The sequence below is a fragment of the Mustela lutreola genome, chromosome 2 (assembly GCF_030435805.1).
Source record: "Mustela lutreola isolate mMusLut2 chromosome 2, mMusLut2.pri, whole genome shotgun sequence".
Lineage (NCBI taxonomy): Eukaryota > Metazoa > Chordata > Mammalia > Carnivora > Mustelidae > Mustela > Mustela lutreola.
Window position 1 is genome coordinate 83,868,835 of NC_081291.1, and position 21,196 is coordinate 83,890,030.

Here is a 21,196-nt window from a genome sequence, read left to right on the forward strand (position 1 = left end):
AAAACAAAACAAAAAGGTATAGTTACTAACTCAACAAGGCATATGTTGATCAAAAAAACAAAACAAAAAAATCCACCCCAACCCAAAATAAAGTGTGGAAAAATGGAAAGGGAATAAACAACAGATGGAACAAACAGAAAACAAACATTAAAACAGGAGATTCAAATCCAAGTACATCAAAAGAAGCATTAAAGGTAAATGGCTCAAACATTCCAGTTTAATGGCAGACTGTCAGATTGGAAAAGATCAAGTCCCAACTATACGCTGCTTAAAATAAACTCTTATTAAATTTTTTAAAAGTTATGTGCCAGCTATCATTTATTAAACCATTAATCAATATGAAAATCTTCTCCTGCTGGGATTTAAAACTATCAATTTGTAAAACAGAGCAACAATACCATGGAAAGAAAGGGACATTTTTCAACAGAATGATAAAGATTCTCAATTCTCCAAATTATCAGACTCTGTCTTCTAGTGAAGGTACATACCATATATTACTTCTCTCTACACCCAAAGTTCTTCAAAAGATTTGATAAAAAGGGTGCTTATCAAATAAACCATTCTTACTCAAACAAGTAAGCTACTCCCCTAACCAAAAAAAAAAACAAAAAGCCAAAGATTAAACCCAACCAAACACAAACTATGTTCAATGCCTTATAAAATGCAACAAGACAGTTGTGATTTCTAACATCACATAAAACCTCTGAATTGAAAGGTGGGATCAGCCAACACTAAAAATAAAAATATACATCAAGCTGGACTTGGATGTAGTGGGCAAGATTCCCAAAATGTAGTCCCTCCTCACTTCAGAAGAAAGCAAATACATCACTAAAATATTTAAACATCTATCTGTGTGACACTAATATCATGGGATGCTTAGAATTTTGAGAGTACTCCTAGTTCTGATGCTAGGTTTGAAAGATAACCTCTCTTACTCGGCCCCCTAAGTCTAAACAGCACACCTGTTCAAATTCCTTGCTTTTAAATCCTGGCTGTCAAACTTTCTAGCTGGGCAAGTTACTTTATTTTCATGGACAAGTTACTTTACTTCTTTATGCTTCAACTTTCTCATCTGTAAAATTTTTTTTTTCTTGAAGAATGCTTTTTAAAGTAGTAACAGTCATTATGAATTGAGGCCTTACTACAATCAGGGCACTGTTCCAAGTAATTTACATACAATGTATTTTTAAATCCTCAAAACCTATGAGACAAACATTGTTATCCCATTTCACAGATAAGAAAACTGAAGTACAGATATTTGTGTTCCTCCCAAATTTACATAGCTCAATCTGATTCTAAGACCTGCCATCCTAATCAATATGCTAAATAAGTAACTCCTTTATAAATATTTTTCCCAGAAATTGCATGTCTTTTGTTTTAGAATGCCAAATAATTAATATGAGCTCTATCTTCTTTGTTTTGAATAATCCCAGCAATCTAGCACAAAGAGAGCATAAAGCAAATCAATGAAAGTGGGCTCAATGAATGGATTCTGTGCATGATCTTGTCATGTCACTTACGCATGCAGGGGCTGTAATCAGAAGACTGGTGCTCTATCCTCAACCATACCAGTCCTCAGCTGTGCCTTTTTAAGTCACATTACCTCCCTAGATCTGAGAGTTCTCATTTATAAAATGAACTAAAAATGAACTAAAAATGAACTAAAACTAAGTTCCCTTTCAGCTCTAAAATTTCCAAGAAAAGCCAATATTGCTCTTTTGGAGAAAGAAAAAAAGAAATGCTTCTCACCAGAACAGAAATAATTTGCTGTTTTCAGAGTAACATTTAAAGCCCCTTTATTTGTTTAAAATCTCTGTTCTCCCAGACTGAGAGCTCCAAAAAGGCCTGGACCTTATCTGTCTTGTTTATAAATATCCCCAGCACAGTTGTGGACACATGGAAGATACCGGATATTTAATGACTGAAATGCATTATAGGTGAAAACTGTGAACAATAAATGAAATGGGGACTTTTTTTTTTTTTTTAATTTATTTGTCAGAGAGAGAGATTAAGCAGGGGGAACAGCAGGCAGAGGGAGAAGCAGGCTCCCTCCTGAGCAAGGAGCCCCATGCTGGACTCAATCCAAGGACCCTGGGATCATGACCTGAGCTGAAGGCAGATGCTTAACCGACTGAGCAACCCAGGTGTCCCGAGAACCTATTTTTTATGTAGTACTCTAACTCAGTTGTTTCCTAAATTCCATGAATGAATAGCTAATTTTATGACCTGAACACTCATTTTGGATACTGCTATTTACTTTAGTTACAAAAACTGTGAATTCACCAGACTTCAAAATGTTTTAGTTTTTGCTGTTCCTATGTATTTCACCTGTACCCAACTGTACCACCTCATCTGAGGCCATGCTCTTCCAGTCAGGCTTTGGGACAGTCAGTAGCAGTTTGCATTACGAAAAAAAATAAAGCATACTTGTAGAGAACAGCAGAGATGAGAAAAAAGAATCCCTGGCTTCCGCTGTTTCTGGTACCCAGAACATTTTGAGTTATCAGTCACATACTTGGATATCCTTACAATGATCTCATCTTTTTATTTCAATGAGTCAGAATTAGACTTTTGTTACTTGCACATAGAGAGTCTTAATAACAAAAAGTGGTACCAGACTGACTCCCTAATTCTCCCCACAGTGAAGTGGTTGAGAGCACAGGCCCTGGAGCCCAGACTGCCTGGGCTCCTCTCTGGGTTCCTCCTAGCTACCAATATAACCTACACCTAGATTTCATCATCTGTAAAATGGCAAGAACAACACTCACTAATAGGAATGGTTTAAATTTTAAATCAGTTTTTACATTTAAAGCCCTTAGAATGAAGCCTGACCCACAATGACAGCCTAAAAAGAATGAGCTATTACTGTTTTTGTTGTTCGGTGACCAAGAGCTCCATGAGGGATCTATTGCTGTGATTTAGGTGCTCCGAATGTGACCAGTCATTCGGCTCTACACACTCCCTTCCCCATGACACAGGGACAGAGAGTGCAATGGCAAGGCAACACCATTGGCAGGCAGCGAGAGGCTCCACATGCAGGTGAATGGGGAAGCGGAATAAGGTAAGAGCACAAGGAAAAGCAGCCGCTAATCCACTGCTCCAAGCATCGCACTGTTCTCTTGTGAAGAGCTTCCATGCATCCAAAACCCCAAACCTGCCCCCACTCCAGTATTTACTCACACTACTCCTCATTCTGTTCTGTTGGGTTTCTAAACCTAAAGATTTTTTGTATGTTTTTATTTCAAAAGATCTGAGCTTGCCAAAAAAAAATTACTGATGATTATAAACATTACAATTCTTTGTTATTTGTGATTTTTATTTTGTGTGTAATGGGGACTGGGCAAAGAAGGCTAACTGACATTTGTGAACCCTCAATCGATTTATATGATATGCAATGATCAAGACCCTCTATACCTGTCAATGGTCCTGTGAAGGGGTAAGACAACTTCAAAAAAAGGATTTAGAATAAAATTTGAATATCATCCTGATTGAACTAGGACCAAGTACGGCCCAGAGATAAAGCCCATGCATTTAGGAAATACAGGGTTCTACACCTTGTGTACTGTTGGTGCATATCGGTGCAGCCACTATGGAAAACAGTATTCTTCAAAATATTAAAAATTAAACTACCATATGATCCAGCAATCCCACTTCTGGGTATGTAGTCAAAGAAAACAAAAACACCAATTTGAAGAGATATATGCACCCCCATGTTCACTGCAGCATTATTTATAATGGCCAAGACACATGGAGTATTTACCCAAAGAAAATGAAAACACGAACTCAAAAAGGTATCTGTACTCTGTGTTCACTGCAGCACTATTTATTAAGAGCAAAGATATAGAAACAACCCAAGTGTTCATCAAAGGACAAAAGGAAAAAGAAAATGAAGGGTGTGTGTGTGTGTGTGTAAACACACAATGAATTATTATTCAACCATAAAAAAGAATGAAATCTGGCCATGGGCAACAACATGGGGTAGATCTTAACTAACTAACTGAAATGTTAGAGAAAGACAAATATTTGATCTTACTTACATGCAGAATCTTAAAAAAACAAAACAAACAAAAAGCACTCCCTAGTGGTTGCCAGAGGCTGGGACGGGGTTAAAAGGTACAAACTCCACTTATAAAATAAGTCAGTAATGTACAACATGGTGACTCGGTTAATAATACTGTATTATGTAACTGGAAGTTGCTAATAAAGTAGATCTTAAAAATTCTAATCACACAGAAAAATTTGTTAACTGGTGATGAATGTTAACTAGATTTACTGTGGTTATCACTCCACAAAATTCGCAAATACTGCATCATTATGTTATACACCTGAAACTAATGTTATATGTCGACTATATCTCATTTTTAAAAATGTCCAAAGCTTCAATAGAGCAATCTTCTCATTTGTACAGCAGTTCCACCACCTACCTTGGGGCCAGGCACAGGGTAGATGTGAATACTGCTTGCTGTTTTTATAAATGAAGGTGTGACATTTCTTTTTTTTTTTTTTTAACGATTTTATTTATGCAGATATTTATAGGGAGGGGACAGAGGCAGATGGAGAAGCAGGCTCCCCACGGAGCAGGGAGCCTGATGTGGGACTCGATCCAGGACCCCGGGATCATGTCATGACCTGAGCTGAAGGCAGACAATTAACCATCTGAGCCATCCAGGCGCCAAGGTGTGGCATTTCTTATAGGTACTAATTTAATGATTTCCTGTTTCATAAGAAATTAAAAATATCATGTTGTATTCAGAGGGAATGGGCTAAATGTCCTAATAGAAACCTAAAAATTCAGTGGCTTAAAAAGGATCTATGTTTAAGGTGCCTGGGGGGCTCAGCTGGTTAAGAGTCTGCCTTCTGCTCAGGTCATGATCCTGGGGCCCCAGCATAGAGCTCCACATTGGGCTTTCTGCTCAGCAGGGAGTCTGCTGCTCCCTCTGATCCTCCCCTCCTTTCATGTTCTCTCTCTCTCTCTCAAATAAATAAATAAAATCTTAAAAAAAAAAAAAGGATCGGGGCACCTGGATAGCTCAGTGAGTTAAGCCTCTGCCTTCGGCCCAGGTCATGGCTTCAGGGTCCTGGGATCGAGCCCCATATCAGACTCTCTGCTCAGTGGGGAGCCTGCTTCTCCCTCTCTCTGCCTGCTGCTCTGCCTACTTGTGATCTTTGTCTGACAAATAAATAAAATTTATAAATAAATTCACTGATCTATGTTTATTTTCAGGAAGAGAGGTGGCTCAGTACAGGGCTGACATTCAGAGATTCTCTGCCAAGGTGGTCCTACAATTCTCATAGTATTGCCTCTACCTCTGGGTTTAAGGTGGCTGTCCACATTGTCACAACTTCTCAGCAAGTGGGAAAAGGAAAAGGAAAGTCCAGTGTAGGGTGCTTCCCTTTAAAGGAAATGACCTGGAAGTTAAATGCATCACTTATTTTCACATCTTTTTAGCCCAAACTTAGTCATGTGGCAACATCCACTACACAGAGGACTGGGAAACGTGTCCATCTCTAGGGTTTCTGTTCTTAAAGGGGTTAAAGCTGGGGACACCCAGAGACTATACATACACACACACACACACACACACACACACAGTTATTGTAAAAATAAAAACTTGAAAAAGTAGTTACTATATTATTCCTATATTATTCACAGCATATGCTAAGTATAACACACACACATACACCACTAAAATCTCCAGCATATGGAGATTCAATAATTTATCGATTCTCCTACAAGTAGATGTTTCATTGTAATTTATACTTTTTGAAAGCTCTCAGGTAATATTTAAGCAGCCTAACTTACATCTTTTCATGAAATAGCAATTGAGATGAATTTTGGTTGAGTATCTGACTCTGGTTTCAGCTCTCATCATGATCTTGGGGTTTTGAGATCCAGCCCCAAGGGTCTGGCTCTGTACTCAGTGGGAGTCTACTTGAGATTTTCTCTGTTCCCCTCCCCCTGCCCCCCCAAATAAATAAATCTTTAAAAAAAAATAAAAATCATAGATATAGAGAACTGATTGGTGTTTGCCAGAGCAGGAGCAGGGGTCAAGAGGTACAATTTCCACTTACAAAATAAGTCAGTCATGGAAATGTAATATAGAGCATGGTGACTATAGTTAATGATACCAGACTGCAATTCTAAAAGTTGCTAAGGGAGTAAATCTTCAAAGTTCTCATGATAAGAAAAAATCTTCTTTTTTGGAAACTAAATCTTTTCTGGAAACTACCTACTGTGGTGATCATTCCACAAGAGTTGACTCTTGAACACGAGGGGGAGAGATGCCTACCTCGCTACACACACACACAACTGAAAATTCACATACAAGTTTTTCACTCCCCTCAAAGCTTAACTACTTTATAGCCTACTGCTGACAGGAAGCCTTACCAGTAACAATCAGTTTGATAACACATATTGTGTACATTTCTATGTATACATGGAAGTATACATAAAATATACTCATAAAGTAAGCTAGAGAAAAAAACATTATTAAGAAAATATAAGAAAAATACAATTTTTTAATTTTTAAAAATTTTAATTTTCATTTAAAATTAAAATTTTAATTTTTTTTAATTTTTAAAAAATCCATTTTGGGGGTGCCTGGGTGGCTCAGTCGTTAAACGTCTGGCTTCGGCTTGGGTCATGGTCCCAGGGTCTTGGGATCAGGCCCCACATCAGGCATCCTGCCCGGTAGGAAGCCTGCTTCTCCCTCTCCCACTCCCCTACTTATGCCCCTCTCTTGCTGTGTCTCTGTCAAATAAATAGATTAAAAACTTAACAAAAAAAAAAAAAATCAATCCATTTTTAAGTGGACCCACACAGTTCAAACCTGTGTTGTTCAATACTGAATCACAATGCTGTACACCTGAAACAAATATAATGTACCAATAAACATTAAAAAAAAAAAAAAAAAAAGAGGGGTCTAAAGGGCCATCAGAATAAAGGTTAAAATAAAGGCCATAAAGAATCATACAGATATGACTTTCTTGAGAGAGATTTTCTTGGCAAAAATATATCTTAGGGGCGCCTGGGTGGCTCAGTTGGTTAAGCGTCTGCCCACGGCTTGAGTTGTGCATCAGGCTCCCTGCTCAGCATGGAGCCTGCTTTCCCTCTTCTCTTGCTACACCTGCTACTCCCCTGCTTGTTCTCTCTCTCTGTCAAATGAATTAAAAAAATTAAAAAATTTTAAAAATCTTTTTAAATCATTCTGGAGCCAAAATGCCAGTATGTATCTAACCAATAAAAAGGAGATGAGAAAGAAGGAAAACATATAGTATATTCTAACAATGCTAGGGCTTCTCTACAGAAATTCTGAAATAATGGCAAACTCTAGGGCTCCTTGTCTTAGGGACCCAGAACCAGCAGAGCCCGTCAATCCATGCTAAGTCACAAACTCTCTGGAGGAGACTATCTCCTTTTCTTCTTTTGTTTTTCTTTCAGAGGTTTCTTATCTGTACAAGTTACCAAATGAAACCTGTAGGGAGAAACAGAAAAGACCCCATTTCTAACCTCAAGAAGTATACAATCTCTCTTCTAGACCCATTCCCTTTCTTCAACTCTTTTTCCCTCACCTTCTCTCATTAGCTCAATTTAGAGCTTCAAAAGGTCTGTAACCTTTCCCTTCTGCTCCCTCAATCTGTAAAAACCCTCACATTTTACCTCTAGGAAGAATAGAGGGAGGGACTGCCCCTCAGGCTACTGATGGAGGGTTTTCATTCTCCCACCCCCCAACCTAGCCGCCAGGCAAATTCACTAATCTCTCTTCCTCTCCAACCACTGAAAAACTCAGTTACAGATGTGCATGGAGAGGGACAGGATTAGATAGTGCTGCAACCACATGACAAAAATTTTAGATGAAAGGGGATAATAAAAATAATAAATAGTGTCTTACTTATTATTTGTTTTGTCATTCCACGTGAAGAGCATGTATCATACTTTTGTATCTCCACACATTCTAATTCAATGCTGTGCACATGGACACATAAATGCTCAGCATATAATTGTAGTAAAAAATTTTCAAGTCCTTTTTTTTGATGGTGGCTATTACTCTAACATTTGATTGCAACACCACTGCCTTTTTTAGCAAATGCTTCAACTAACTTAGGCAAATATCCAAATAACAATCCCATCTTCTCAAACTGTAAAACTGATCTAACTTTTGTATCACTAGGTATACCATATTTTCTTAAAAATTAAACCTGTATTTAAAATCTTAAGGATAGGGGCACCCGAGTGGCTCAGTTAGTTAAGTGTCTGCCTTCGGCTCAGGTCATGATCCTGGGGTTCTGGGAATGAGCCCCAAGTAAGGCTCCCTGCTCAGCTCCCTGCTTCTCTCCCTCTCCTTCTGCCCCTCCCTCCTTGTGCGCTCTCTCATGCGCACAGTCTCTCAAATAAAAATAAATAAATAAATAAAATCTTAGGGATAAATATTGCCCTTAACATAAAACAGAAATTGTTTTGGTTTTTTTAATCAACAAAAAACTAAAACAGACTTCGTGGTTTAGTCACCTTCAACTTGACTATAATAATTTCTCAGTGACTGATGTTAATATCTAAAGAAATGCCCTAATAACATTTATACAACTACTGTACTGCTAATCAAATACTGTAATTTGTTTCGCTACTCTTTCAAATTGTTTAAGTTATTTCCTGGTGTTAAGCACAAGCAATAAAAATAAAACAATCAGATTTTAAAGAACTTAGTCTACTGCAGTGACAGACACAAATGATTATGAATGAATGTGATAAATGTTGTAAAGAATTACATGTCATGGGGCGCCTGGGTGGCTCAGGGGTTAAAGCCTCTGCCTTCAGCTCAGGTCAGGATCTCAGGGTCCTGGGATCAAGCCCTGCATTGGGCTCTCAGCGGGGAGCCTGTCCCCCCCTCTCTCTGCCTGCCTCTCTGCCTACTTGTGATCTCTGTCAGATAAATAAATAAAACCTTTAAAAAAAAAATTATATGTCACAGGACACAGGTGAGAGAGTTGTGTGGAATGAATCATTTTTATCTGAGTCTTGAAGAATAATAAGGACAGAAACTGAGAGATGAAATATTCCTGAAATATTCCAGGGAGCAGACTAAATGTATTAAGTAATGGGTGGAGAAACAATAAGATGGGGATACAGTAGACTGGAATCAGGTGGTAAGAAGTTTATATCATATAAATCTCATATATATTATTTCGGGCACTTCATCTGAAGAGCAACTGGAGGCCTTAAACTTTCAAGAAGAGGAATGCCACAAAGATCAAACCTAAGGAGAACATTTAGAAGTAAATAGCCAGCCTGATGAAACAGTATTAGTAGCTAGGCTGTAAAATAAGCCTATCTTTTAAAATTTAAATACAGTTTTGCTAAGTAAAATTTAACAAGCAACAATTTGAAGTAAAGCCTATATAATTCATAGAGCTACTACAAGAGGCAGTAGAGTTAGGCATAAAGGCTTTGAAGGCCAGGACCTAAATAGCTTCATGACTGGAGAACCAAGTGTCCTTCAGCAAGCTACTTAAACATTTGAGGCTTGTCTTATCTGTAAAATGAGAATAACAATCATATTCACATCAGGTTAATGGCTATCATTATTATTTAAGTTTTATTCTGTTTTTAAAATCTCCGCAGCACATATACTAAAATTGGAACGATACAGAGAAGATTAGCATGGCCCCTGCGCAAGGATGACACGCAAATTCGTGAAGCGTTCCATATTTTATGCGGCTTCCCAGTGAGCTGCCGCACTTCGCGGAGGAAACGGTATCACTCAAAGTGAAAAAAATATTAAAAAAAAAAAAATCTCCACAGCACAGAATATGAAGCAAAAAGAAGCTAAGATTTGTATGGTAGGTCAAAAGAGTTGTCCAAAATACCACCAATCAAGTTTTCCACTGTTCATTACTTTGTATAAAGTGAATATGCAGAATACTGGACACACTGATGTCATTTTACAATATAATTACAAAAATTCGGGGCACCTAGGTGGCTTAGTAGGTTAAGTGTCTCCCTTTGGCTCAGACCATGATTCCAGAGCCCCACAGCGGGCTCCCTGCTCAGCGGAGAGCCTGCTTCTCTTTCTCCCCCTCTGCTGTTCCCCCTACTTGTATACTCTTTCTGTCAAATAAGTAAAATCTATAAATAAATAAATAAATAAATACTAAAATTCATTTCAAAGTCCAATACAAACTACGTGAAGTTTTTTAGAATGCTGATTATTTTATATTATTGGTCTCATTTCCCTTTAAGCAAATACCCATGTTATATTTGCACTGAAATTTTGTCCCCTTAAGAATTCTGAATGACCTGTGTAATTTTTCTATAATGGATAAGTGGGGAAAAAAAATTTTCCTAAGGGGCCTTTCTCTTAGCTGTTTATTATTAGTTCAAGGGGGGAAAAATCATTAAAAAGCTGGTCTTTCAGTGAGAAAAATTGCCCTTCATTAAGAAACGATTTAATTCGGGGCGCCTGGGTGGCTCAGTGGATTAAGCCGCTGCCTTCGGCTCAGGTCATGATCTCAGGGTCCTGGGATCGAGTCCCGCATCGGGCTCTCTGCTCAGTGGGGAGCCTGCTTCCTCCTCTCTCTGTCTGCCTCTCTGCCTACTTGTGATCTCTCTCTGTCAAATAAATAAATAAAATCTTTAAAAAAAAAAAAAAAAAAAAAAAAAAGAAACGATTTAATTCCTAATCAATGCAACCCCGTATCTCCTGTAATATTGATATGCTAGAATTACATTTCATTTTATAGGATAAAAAAGCTAATAAAAAAGGTTTCAATAACTTAATTTTTTTAGTAACTGAAATTGCAAATACATGTCTAAGAATGTTTATATCACTACTCTAATCTGTTTTAGAGCCTTAACATCTATGTTTGTCCTACATGTCCCCTTTAGTCCACATATTTCAGTTATTCTAACTAAGCATTACGGCAAAATTATTACTCCATAAAAGCATCTACCAAATCAAAGAAACTGGAAAGCATCCTACTATACAGTCATATCACACTGATAAGAAGCTTCCCATTGCATAGATAAATCTTTTCCTTACCACGGGTAACCAACCAAGGGGGGACTAGAGGAAATCTGGCAAGCTGCCTCCCAGACCACTGAGGGTTCTTCATTGCTTCCTCAAGCTTTCATTTGCTGTTCCTGTTCTTAAAGAGGTACAAAGCCAAACTCTTGATGCTTCCACACTGGCAGACTTAAGCTATCTTCACTTCAACTCCACAGTGAGGAAGCCAGGAAAGGAGATTACAAAGACAACTAACAAGCTGCTTTTGTTGGGTTTGAATGCTATATACCCACTACAAAGCATCCACACTTCAACCCAACCATTATGTCAAGACAAGATGAATACTGTTATACCTCCCTTCATAGGTTTAGATGCCAATTTGGGGTAGCATGTCTCTAATTTTTATGAAAGTTCTAGATGTAATAGGTAGAGATATTTAGACATAATAGGTATGATAAATATATCAATTACATGTAGACGTAACAGAAATGCTGTACAAGAAAATGTGAGTAAATCTGTTAACTAAAAGAAAAAAAAGGATACTTACAAAGAATAGCTTCAAAAACTCTTTTTTTAGGAGTTGGAAATTTTATGAGAATCTTATTCTTCAAGTATAGGTCAAGTGTGGTGGTCTATCATTCCTTTACTTAAAGCTCTCCAATGCTTTCTACTGAAATTGATAAAATCTGACTCCTGCCTGCTTCATCTCCTACCACTCTCATCCTCACTCACAATGGCCATTCTTGCTGGCCTTCCCCATGTAACACCTGTTGGCTGTCTTTCTGCCTAAAATGCCCTTCTCATAGCCAGATCCTTGTCATCATTAAGGGCCATCTCCCTAAAATGGCCTGTAACAATGACCCAATTTGCCCAGCCACTTGCTATGCCATTACCCTGTTTTAATATTTTTTTTATTTTTTAAGTCAGAGAGAGAGAACACGTGTGCCCGCACTAGCAGCGGAGCAACAGGCAGAGGGAGAAGCAGGCTCCTCACTGGGCAAGGAGGCCCATGTAGGACTCAATTCCAGGATCCTGGGACCATGAACTGAGCCGAAGGCAGACACTTAACCAACTGAGCCACCCAGATGTCCCAATTCCTTAGTATTGTTATCTGAAATCACTTTTGTGCATTTTTAAACTGTCCTCCCTCCATACGAGTGTAAACTCCATAAGGGCAGGGACGTGGTCTTTTTTACTGCTCTATAGGAAATGCCCAGCAATTGTTAGAATGAGCACGTGAATATAGTGAGGAGCAGCTGGTTACAGCTGTTATCTTAGGTCAAAGGACCACACAATAGAAAAGACCAGGTCAGGCAGAGACCAAAGCATTGGCAGCATGTTCAGTGATGTGTACTGCTCAGCCTCGTTCACAGTAGTAACAGGCAGAGAACACAAATGGACCAAGAAGGAGACTGTCCCGCCCACCTTAGCTGAGTCACTGATAACCTTGCCAGGCCCCAATACACTTGGCAAAACTAGTACTAAGATTTAACTGAAACAAACAAAAAACTGTTATTAATACAGACAATTCTCATGATGCAAATGATGTGTGTTCAGTAAGTTACACATTTTAAAAACTCATTCAAGGAACCTAATTACTACTCTAGAAGGCCTGGTAAATACCTGTTAGGAAATGAATCATACCTTCAAAGTTAGGCCAATAACAATTCATATATATAGTCTGGATGCACACAATTTGCATCTCTTCCCTCAAAAAGTCAAGTGTCTACAAACTGTTTTTTTGGTTTTTTTTTTTTAGAGATTTTATTTTATTTATTTGTCATAAAGAAAGAAGCAAGAGCAAGCACAGGCAGACAGAATGGCAGGCCGAGGCAGAGGGAGAAGCAGGCTCCCTGCCAAGCAAAGAGCCCGATGTGGGACTCGATCCCAGGACGCTAGGATCATGACCTGAGCCAAAGGCAGCCGCTTAACCAACTGAGCCACCCAGGTGTCCCTACTAACTGTTTTTTTTTAACTTAAGTGAGCATGTCCAGTAGAAATTGCTGAGAAAACTTCTCCTGAGTGTCTCATCCTCTTTTTGTAGAAGGTACAATGAGGGGAAGGGGGCAACCAGGGTGTAAGTAAAGCCAGAAATCCAAGAGTGAACTGTCAAAGATTTCAACAGAAAGGAAAATGCAAATTAACCCTGCAGTAATGTCATTAGGTATCCTGAGATTTGACATAGCCCCTTAAAAAAAACAAGGTAGCATTTCTTTTATGCACCTCCAGGTTAAATGACAATGTGCAAATGTTATCTCCCTCAAACCATGCACTACAGTGGATAGAGGCCTGCCAGAGATCATCAAGGAAGCTTCAGAACTGAAGATAACTGCATTGGAGGGGTTTACTAAAAGGGCTGGGGAGTGTGTATCTTTGGAAAGCAGTGAGAGCTAGACTGGAATAAAAAATCACGTAGAAAGGTTTCAGGAATGGCTGTGGAAAAAGAAGAATGCAGCAGTCATCTGGCAACAGAATGGAGAATGGATAAAAACTCATTTATCAATACACACCATGTAACGTAATAATTAGGACACAAAGGAGCACAGAAAGGGAGCAGCCAGTCCTTTTAGCTACAAAATTTCTACCACAAATATTAATTTGGGCTCCAAGATCTGTTTTGCTTTTTTTTTTTTTAATTAAGTAGGCCCAACATGGAGCCCAACTCAGGGCCTGAACTCACAACCTTGAGATTAAGACCAGAGCTGAGGTCAGGAGTTGGATGCTCAACCAACTGAGCCACTCAGGCACAGGCTCCAAGATCTTAATAGCTTTTTACTTTTTTTCACAATCATATGTTTTATTTTATTTGGGGGGAGGGGGCAGAAAAGGAACCTTAAGCAGGCTCCACGCCCAGGCAAAGCCCAACATGGGATTCAATTCTACAACCCTGAGATCATGAACCTGTTCAAGAGTCAAACACTTCACACTTAGCAACCCAAGTGCCCCCACAATCATTTGTTTTAATTTGCAGGTACTACAATACAAAACCCCTTCTCAATATATAGAGAAGTATAATAGCTGTATTAAAAATAGTAGCAGAAAGCCCTGCATCTACACAAAACCTAGCAGTATGGCCAGACAGAACAGAAATCAATTTCAAATTTCAGCTCTAACAAGAATTGTGTCCTCAACATATGGTTTATTTTAGGGCTGGTCCATATCAGCTGACAATGTTTTCTATGTAATAAACACTTCAGATGTGAAAACATCTCAAAATACTAACAACTTCTGGGGAGGCTACCGGTCTGCTGAAAACTGAAGCTCTGTGTTCGGAAGACTTCCACAGAAACAATTACTCAGAAAAAGGACCAAGGCTAAAGAAGTATCATATACTATTAGGTAATAGTTGATATTTTTGTCTTTACTGCTAGTCTCTGCTCACACATTACTATAATCACTTAACATATATTTGTTTTGAAATACTTAGGTTAGAGGAAAGTTATCTTTCATGTTTATAAAACATCCTCCTGGGTGCTTGTTATAAAAACAAATGTTTTCTTCCAGTGTCTTTGATGTATACCAATTCAACATCTCTTTTTTCTTTAGGATAAGTGTTTCTAGCAAAGTCTACTACGAAGTAAAATTTTATAAAGCCAACTCCAATAAATTACCTTGGAAAACTGAGATGTATTCCCATAGAGGAGGAAGGATTATGTGTAGTAGGAAAAATTTAAGTTATTTGGGGAGCAAAGCTCCTATGGAGCCAAATACTTGTGGCTCTACATGTTATCATTTGCTTCCCTCTGGCAAAGCCTAATACTTTTGTCATTCCAACTAATACTTTGAACTTTAAGGGTGTCTCCCAATCTTGAAAATGTATTAATTCTACCCTCAATGTTCCCAGAACTCTGTATCCCTTTGTAAGACAGTCTGAGTCACTACCTACCTACCCAAGCAGCGCAATCCAGCTGCCTTCATCTCACCCAGTGATCTCCAGCACCAGGATCTGAGCCTAAAGCTTCATATTATACAAATAAAAACCATGTCTTATACAAATGGCCAAAAGACACATGAGAAAATGCTCCATATCACTTGGCATCAGGGAAATACAAATCAAAACCACAATGAGATATCACCTCACACCTGTCAGAATGGCTGAAATTAACAAGTCAGGAAACAAAAGATGGGGGTGAGGATACAGAGAAAGGGAAACACTCTTACACTGTTGGTGGGAATGCAAGCTGGTGCGGCTCCCCTGGAAAACCATATGGAGGTTCCTTAAAAAGTTGCAAATTGAGCTACCCACGACCCAGCAACTGCACTACTGGATGTTTACCAAAAAGATACAAATGTAGTGATCCGAAGAGGCACCTGAACCCCAATGCTTATAGCAGCAATGTCCACAATAGCCAAACTATCTGGAATGGGTAAAGAAGATGTGGAAAATGTGCACACGAGGAACATGTGTGCACACAACCTGCCACAATGGAATAATACACAGCCATAAAAAATGTAATCTTCCATTTGCAACAACATGAACAAGAGGGTATTATGCTAAGTGAAATAAGTCAATCAGAGAAAGGCAATTATATGGTCTCCCTCATATGTGGAATTTAAGAAACAACAGAGGACTATAGGGGAAGAGAGAAAAAAATAATATAAGACGAAATCAGAGAGGGAGACAAACCATAAGAGACTCTTAATCATAGGAAACAAACTGGGAGTTGATGGGTGGGGGTGGGGGGATGGGGTAACTGGGTGATGGACATTAAGGAGGGCATGTGATATAATGAGCACTGATATATAATGACTGATGAATCTCTGACCTCTTCCTCTGAAATCAATACATGTTAATTAACTGAATAAAAAAGCAAAACCGAACTCTTCCTTTTATATATGCTATTAGCCAACTTTCACATCTAGTATTGCCTAGCAGTGAATAGCACTTGACCACACTCCACAGGACGTTCTGATATACTAAGAGCTCCATAAAACATAATCAACCTTTATTAAATCAATTTGTTTATTCAAGAAAAAAAAATTTACAACCCAAATAGAAACCATGTCTCCATGTCATCAATTTTAATTTAGAAATTTGTCGGGGGGCGCCTGGGTGGCTCAGTGGGTTAAGCCGCTGCCTTCGGCTCAGGTCATGATCTCAGCGTCCTGGGATCAAGCCCTGCATCGGGCTCTCTGCTCCACAGGGAGCCTGCTTCCCTTTCTCTCTCTCTCTGCCTGCCTCTCTGCCTACTTGTGATCTCTGTCTGTCGAATAAATAAATAAAATCTTTAAAAAAATAAAAAAATAAATAAATAAATAAATAAAAAGAAATTTGTCGGTTATTTGAATCAGAGATACCATAAATAATTTCTCCTCTAAATACTCACTTACTATAAAGGCATACTAGAAGAGAACCTCTAATAATGATTTGAAAATGTGAAAAACATCAATCTTAAACCAAAGAACCTTTAAAACTTTTAAACAAAATTAGTGTCAATGAAAAAAAATTAATGTCAATGAACTACACCATGTTTCTGAGACTAAAAATGTTGTAAAGTACCCAGCTGAGGGCACCTGGGTGGCTCAGTTGGTTGAGCATATGTCTTTGGCTCAGGTCATCCTGCATTAGGCTCCCTGCTTCACAGGCAGTCTGCTTCTCCCTCTGCTCTTCTACGTGCTCATTCTCTCTCTCTCTCTCTCTCTCAATAAATAAAATCTTTTTAAAAGGCACCTGATTGATCACTTTTGTGGTGACGTGGATAAAAAGACACCAGACCTAGACCACTTAGGATGTTTGCATATCACATGCCCCAAGTCCCCCACACCCAAATTTGAATGGGAATCTGGCACCTGAATTTTTTATACACAGGCTATTATGTACAAATACTGCTCTGCTGGGAAATATTAAGATAAACTTTGCATCATGTGACATTTCTTATATGAAACTATTAGCCCACATTCAACAATGACTCTAGTTGTCCCACTCTCCCCTGGCTTACTGTGTGTAATTTATAAATATGTGTCTTGAGAAGATCAATCTCAGAAAAAGTGACAATCTTAATTATGTTACACAGGACCAAGGATCAAGAGTACCTGGTTAATATGAAACCATAAAATATGACTGGTAAATGATTAGAAAGATGATGCTTATATGATGATGCTTTAAGAACTCCAGGTAAAAACAAAACAAAACTCCAGGTAAGTTCAATGTAAAGCTTAAACGTAATAAACAATCTTAAAAGGATAAAAAAATTGAATATGATAATCTACACTGTATTAAAAGTAAACACATAGGGGCGCCTGGGTGGCTCAGTGGGTTAAAGCCTCTGCCCTCAGCTCAGGTCATGATCCCGGGGTCCTGGGATCGAGCCCCGCATCAGGCTCTCTCAGCGAGGAACCTGCTTCCTCTTCTCTCTGCCTGCCTCTCTGCCTACTTGTGATCTCTGTAAAATAAACAAAAATCTTAAAAAAATAAATAAACACATATACCCATTCATTCTCATGCATCCACAAGTGTGAAAAGTAAAAAAGATCAATGCAAATCAAAGCATGTAAAAAAAATTTAAGGATGGCAGCAGGAATTTTCCAATTTATCCACTCTCCAGTATTTATAAAATATGCCTTGGTAATGGGATTCATCAAGATGTGATATGGGAACCTGGCACTTACATATGATATCCATACTACAATGTTAACCATAAAGATCACAAAGCACTTGAATCTTGTAAAGCAGAAGTCAACTTTTTTCTAGTGGGGGTGGGGCAAATCTGAGAATTCACTAAAAAGGACACACACCCCCCAAGAAAAATAATTATACAATGTTTTAAGAAGTTCTGTGCTAAAGTATAAAAATTTGAGAATACTAAATCACCTCCCCTGAATAAACACATGAAATCTTCTAATTTGGTAGAGTAACACAAATATTTTTTCCTTCTTGAAATCATTCCCTCTTGTGCATCACCTCTTCTACATTAGATCTGTAAAATCCAGTGATTACTTGCTCATCTATCCCAACCTCATGCTGTCTGACATTACTCTCTTGATTTTCCCTTCTATCTCTCAGTCCCCTTTGCTTCTCCTTCAGACTATACAACCTCTAAACTAGAGGTTCAAGTCTGCATCCTGGACCCTCTTCTCATTCCACCTTTCTTCTCTTGATGAGCTTGAGGGATTCCTCAGACAAGGGCCTCTATATATTGACATCTCCCAAATGTGTATGTATCTCAAGCTTATGAATATTAACTTGAGTCTAAAATACTCCTCTGAGCTCCATTCACCTGTATCTAACTTCTACTTTCTATCTGCCACCTTCATTTGGATGTCTCCATCAAAAGCCTAACATGGGGTGCCTGGGTGGCTCAGTCGGTTAATTGTGTGCCTCTGATTCAGGTCATGATCTCAAGATCCTGGGATTGAGCCCCGTGTGGGGCTCCTTGCTCAGCTGGGAGCCGGTTTCTTCCTCTCTTTCTGCCTGTTGCCCTCCCCACTTGTGCTGTCAAATAAATTAATATTTTTAAAAAAATAAAAAAAATAGGAATGCCTGAGTGGCTCAATGGGTTAAAGCCTCAGCCTTTGGCTTAGGTCATGATCTCGGGGTCCTGGGATTGAGCCCTGCATCGGGCACTCTACTCAGCAGGAAGCCTGCTTCCCCCTTTCTCTCTGCCTGCCTCTCTGCCTTTTAAATAAATAAATAAATAAAATTAAAAAATAAAGCCAAACATATCCATAAAGGACTCATTTTCTATGCTGCCTTCATCCAAAACACACACACAGTGGTCCTATTCCAGTCTTGTTCCTATTGGTAAAACATGGCCATTGTCTACCTAATTGTTAAGACCACAGAAACTTGGAGCCATTCTTGGTCCTTTTTCTCACCTCCCACATCCAATCCATCAACAGATACAGGTGTTCTAACCCCATCTCCACTGCCAACATCTTAATCCTAACTGCCATCACCAGTTGCTTGGAATAGAGCAATACCCTCCTTGCTGATCTCTGTTCTTCCACTTGTGCCTTCCTCCCAGCTATCTGCCACATAGCAAGGAAGGCAGGAAAAGACTTTTTAATCACTATTGAAATAATGTCACCTCCTTGCTTCAAAACCTTGAATGGCTTTCCACTGTTCTTAGAATGAAATCCAAACTCTACCTTGGTTTACATGATTCCGCCTCACATGGTACTACTCCCCACCTCATGGCCTCCAGGTCTGTGCTTCCCTCAGTCTGGGATGTTCTTTTTGTACTTTGAACAAGGTTTTTCTCCTTTCTTCTCATCTAGCAGGTCTTTGCCTAAATGTCTTTTTAAGCCTTCTCCAAGTAACTTACCTACCCCAATTACTCTCCATTATTGCACTGTTAATTTCTCTCTTATTAGCTAACACAACTTGTAGATACCTAACCTTCCACCTGGTTACTGTCTGTATTGCCTACTAAAATTTAAGTTTCATGGAAGTGTGAAACTCAACATAGGGAGTTGAAGCTCAAGCTGCTGTGCACCCAGAAGAGGAACTGGGGCCAGGCACCTTCTCCCTTCCCCAGGCTGCACCCTTGCCCCACCTGATTCCTCCTGGTTGAGATGGGCTCAGCCAAAAGCACCCCAGGCACTCCAGCACAGCCTCCACCACACAAACTTCTGGCCCAAGGGTGGACTCCATTTACCTAACACCGTCATTCTGCATACTCCCATCCCAGTGGAGAGCACTCCACAGCCAAACCTACCAGCAGGGGAGCAGCTGGAAGGTCCTAATCACATCTAAAACTCAGACCCCCACTCTTCTACCCTTGGTATTGCAAGGACACCTATGAAAACCAGCAGCAGAGAGCCTCCCAAACCCACTGGTTAAACACCTGAATGAAGTATTTGAAACTGAAGGCCCCAAATCAAATCTTCCTGAGAGCCTGTTCTGCCCTTAGAGGCAGAAGCAACTTCCTCTTCTGCCTCTGGGTACCTAGTTTTCCCTCCTCTCTAAGCAGGTGTTCTCCAAGAAGGAAGCACAGGACAGCCCTCAGAAACCCCCATGAATAGCCAGGGCTCGAACAAGCCCTTAAGGGAACCTGAGACTCCCCCGATCTTTAGGTTCTAAGCACAACAGATGAACAGTAAGTAAATGTTAAGGTACTAGGGAGCTCTCCCCCCACCATCCTAATACCTTGACAGGGTCTTTTCCCCTGATTGAAAATGCTAGGGAGCTAAAGGAAGCAGACATTCTGGGAACTGGATGACTTCTGAAAACTGGAGGCTTAGTGCGGAAGCAGGACTAGGACCAGGTTAAGGAAAACCTAGGCCGCGAGTGGCCCCAGTGCTGAGTTCACGAGGGGCCTTGTGATACTGTGACTTCTCAACCCTGTCTTTCCCTGGAAGACTGGAAAGGCTCATTGTCATCAACCCTCCCTAAACTGCCAACTCAGGGACTGAGCACTTTCTTGGGCTTTGTGTCTCATGTATTTCTTATATGTTAAAAAAGTGATTTAAAAATAAGTAAATAGGGGCGCCTGGGCGGCTCAGTGGATTAAAGCCTCTGCCTTCAGCTCAGGTCATGATCTCAGGGTCCTGGAATCGAGCCCCACATCAGGCTCTTGGCTCAGCGGGGAGCCTGCTTCCCTCTCTCTCTGCACCTGCCTCTCTGCCTACTTGTGATCTATCTGTCAAATAAATAAATAAATAAAATCTTAAAAAAAAAAAAAAAAAGAAAAGTAAAATAAAATTCAAGTTCCACAACCCAGAGGCCAGATCTGTTTTAGTCACCTGAGTAGGACAGAGAGGACTCTATTTTAAATGAATATAATCTAATTTACTTATGCTTTTGTCACTCTTGTACAATCTTTCTGAACTATAGTCTAAAACCTTTTTTCTTTTTAAAAGATTTTAATTATTAGAGAGAGCGAGCGAGCATGGATGCACGCATGTGTCTGTACATGGCAGGGGGGGGGGGGGGAGAAGGAGAAACGGACTGCCTGCAGAGCACTGAGCCTATCAAGGGGCTCAATCCTAGGATTCTGAGATCACGACCAGAGCAGAAGTCAGATGCCTGACCAACTGAACCACCCAGGTGCCCCTAAAACTTTTTTCTAAGTAAAATCCTTCCAAGCTGCTCTATCTATTGCTATTTGAAAATGTGCTTCTATGCCTCTTTTTAAAGAAATTAATTAGGATCCATCCCACATCAATTTTCCTCTATTTAAGTAGATACAAACAACCAATGTCCTGGTATTACACATAATGATCAGCATTTCAAGGCTAGCAGATCCTACTGCGAC

General features: G+C 39.5%; 2 protein-coding genes, 1 non-coding gene and 1 pseudogene across 5 annotated transcripts in view; 3 read left to right on the top strand and 1 right to left on the bottom strand.

The window, feature by feature from the left end:
• Nucleotides 1-2,952, top strand: part of NKIRAS1 (NFKB inhibitor interacting Ras like 1) — a 76,055-nt gene extending 73,103 nt beyond the window's left edge. Inside the window, exon 5 of the mRNA XM_059162495.1 lies at nt 2,923-2,952. Coding sequence (XP_059018478.1) covers nt 2,923-2,937 — 15 coding nt within the window. The 3' untranslated portion in view covers nt 2,938-2,952. The remainder of the gene's footprint in view (nt 1-2,922) is intronic.
• Nucleotides 1-21,196, bottom strand: part of LOC131824487 (ubiquitin-conjugating enzyme E2 E1) — a 78,119-nt gene that overhangs the window by 42,051 nt on the left and 14,872 nt on the right. The gene's annotated exons all lie outside the window — the stretch shown is intronic.
• Nucleotides 9,601-9,710, top strand: LOC131826130 (U6 spliceosomal RNA). The gene has a single exon (XR_009351424.1). It is a non-coding gene; the product is annotated as a U6 spliceosomal RNA (small nuclear RNA).
• Nucleotides 18,759-20,022, top strand: LOC131826032 (cell division cycle-associated protein 3-like; annotated as a pseudogene).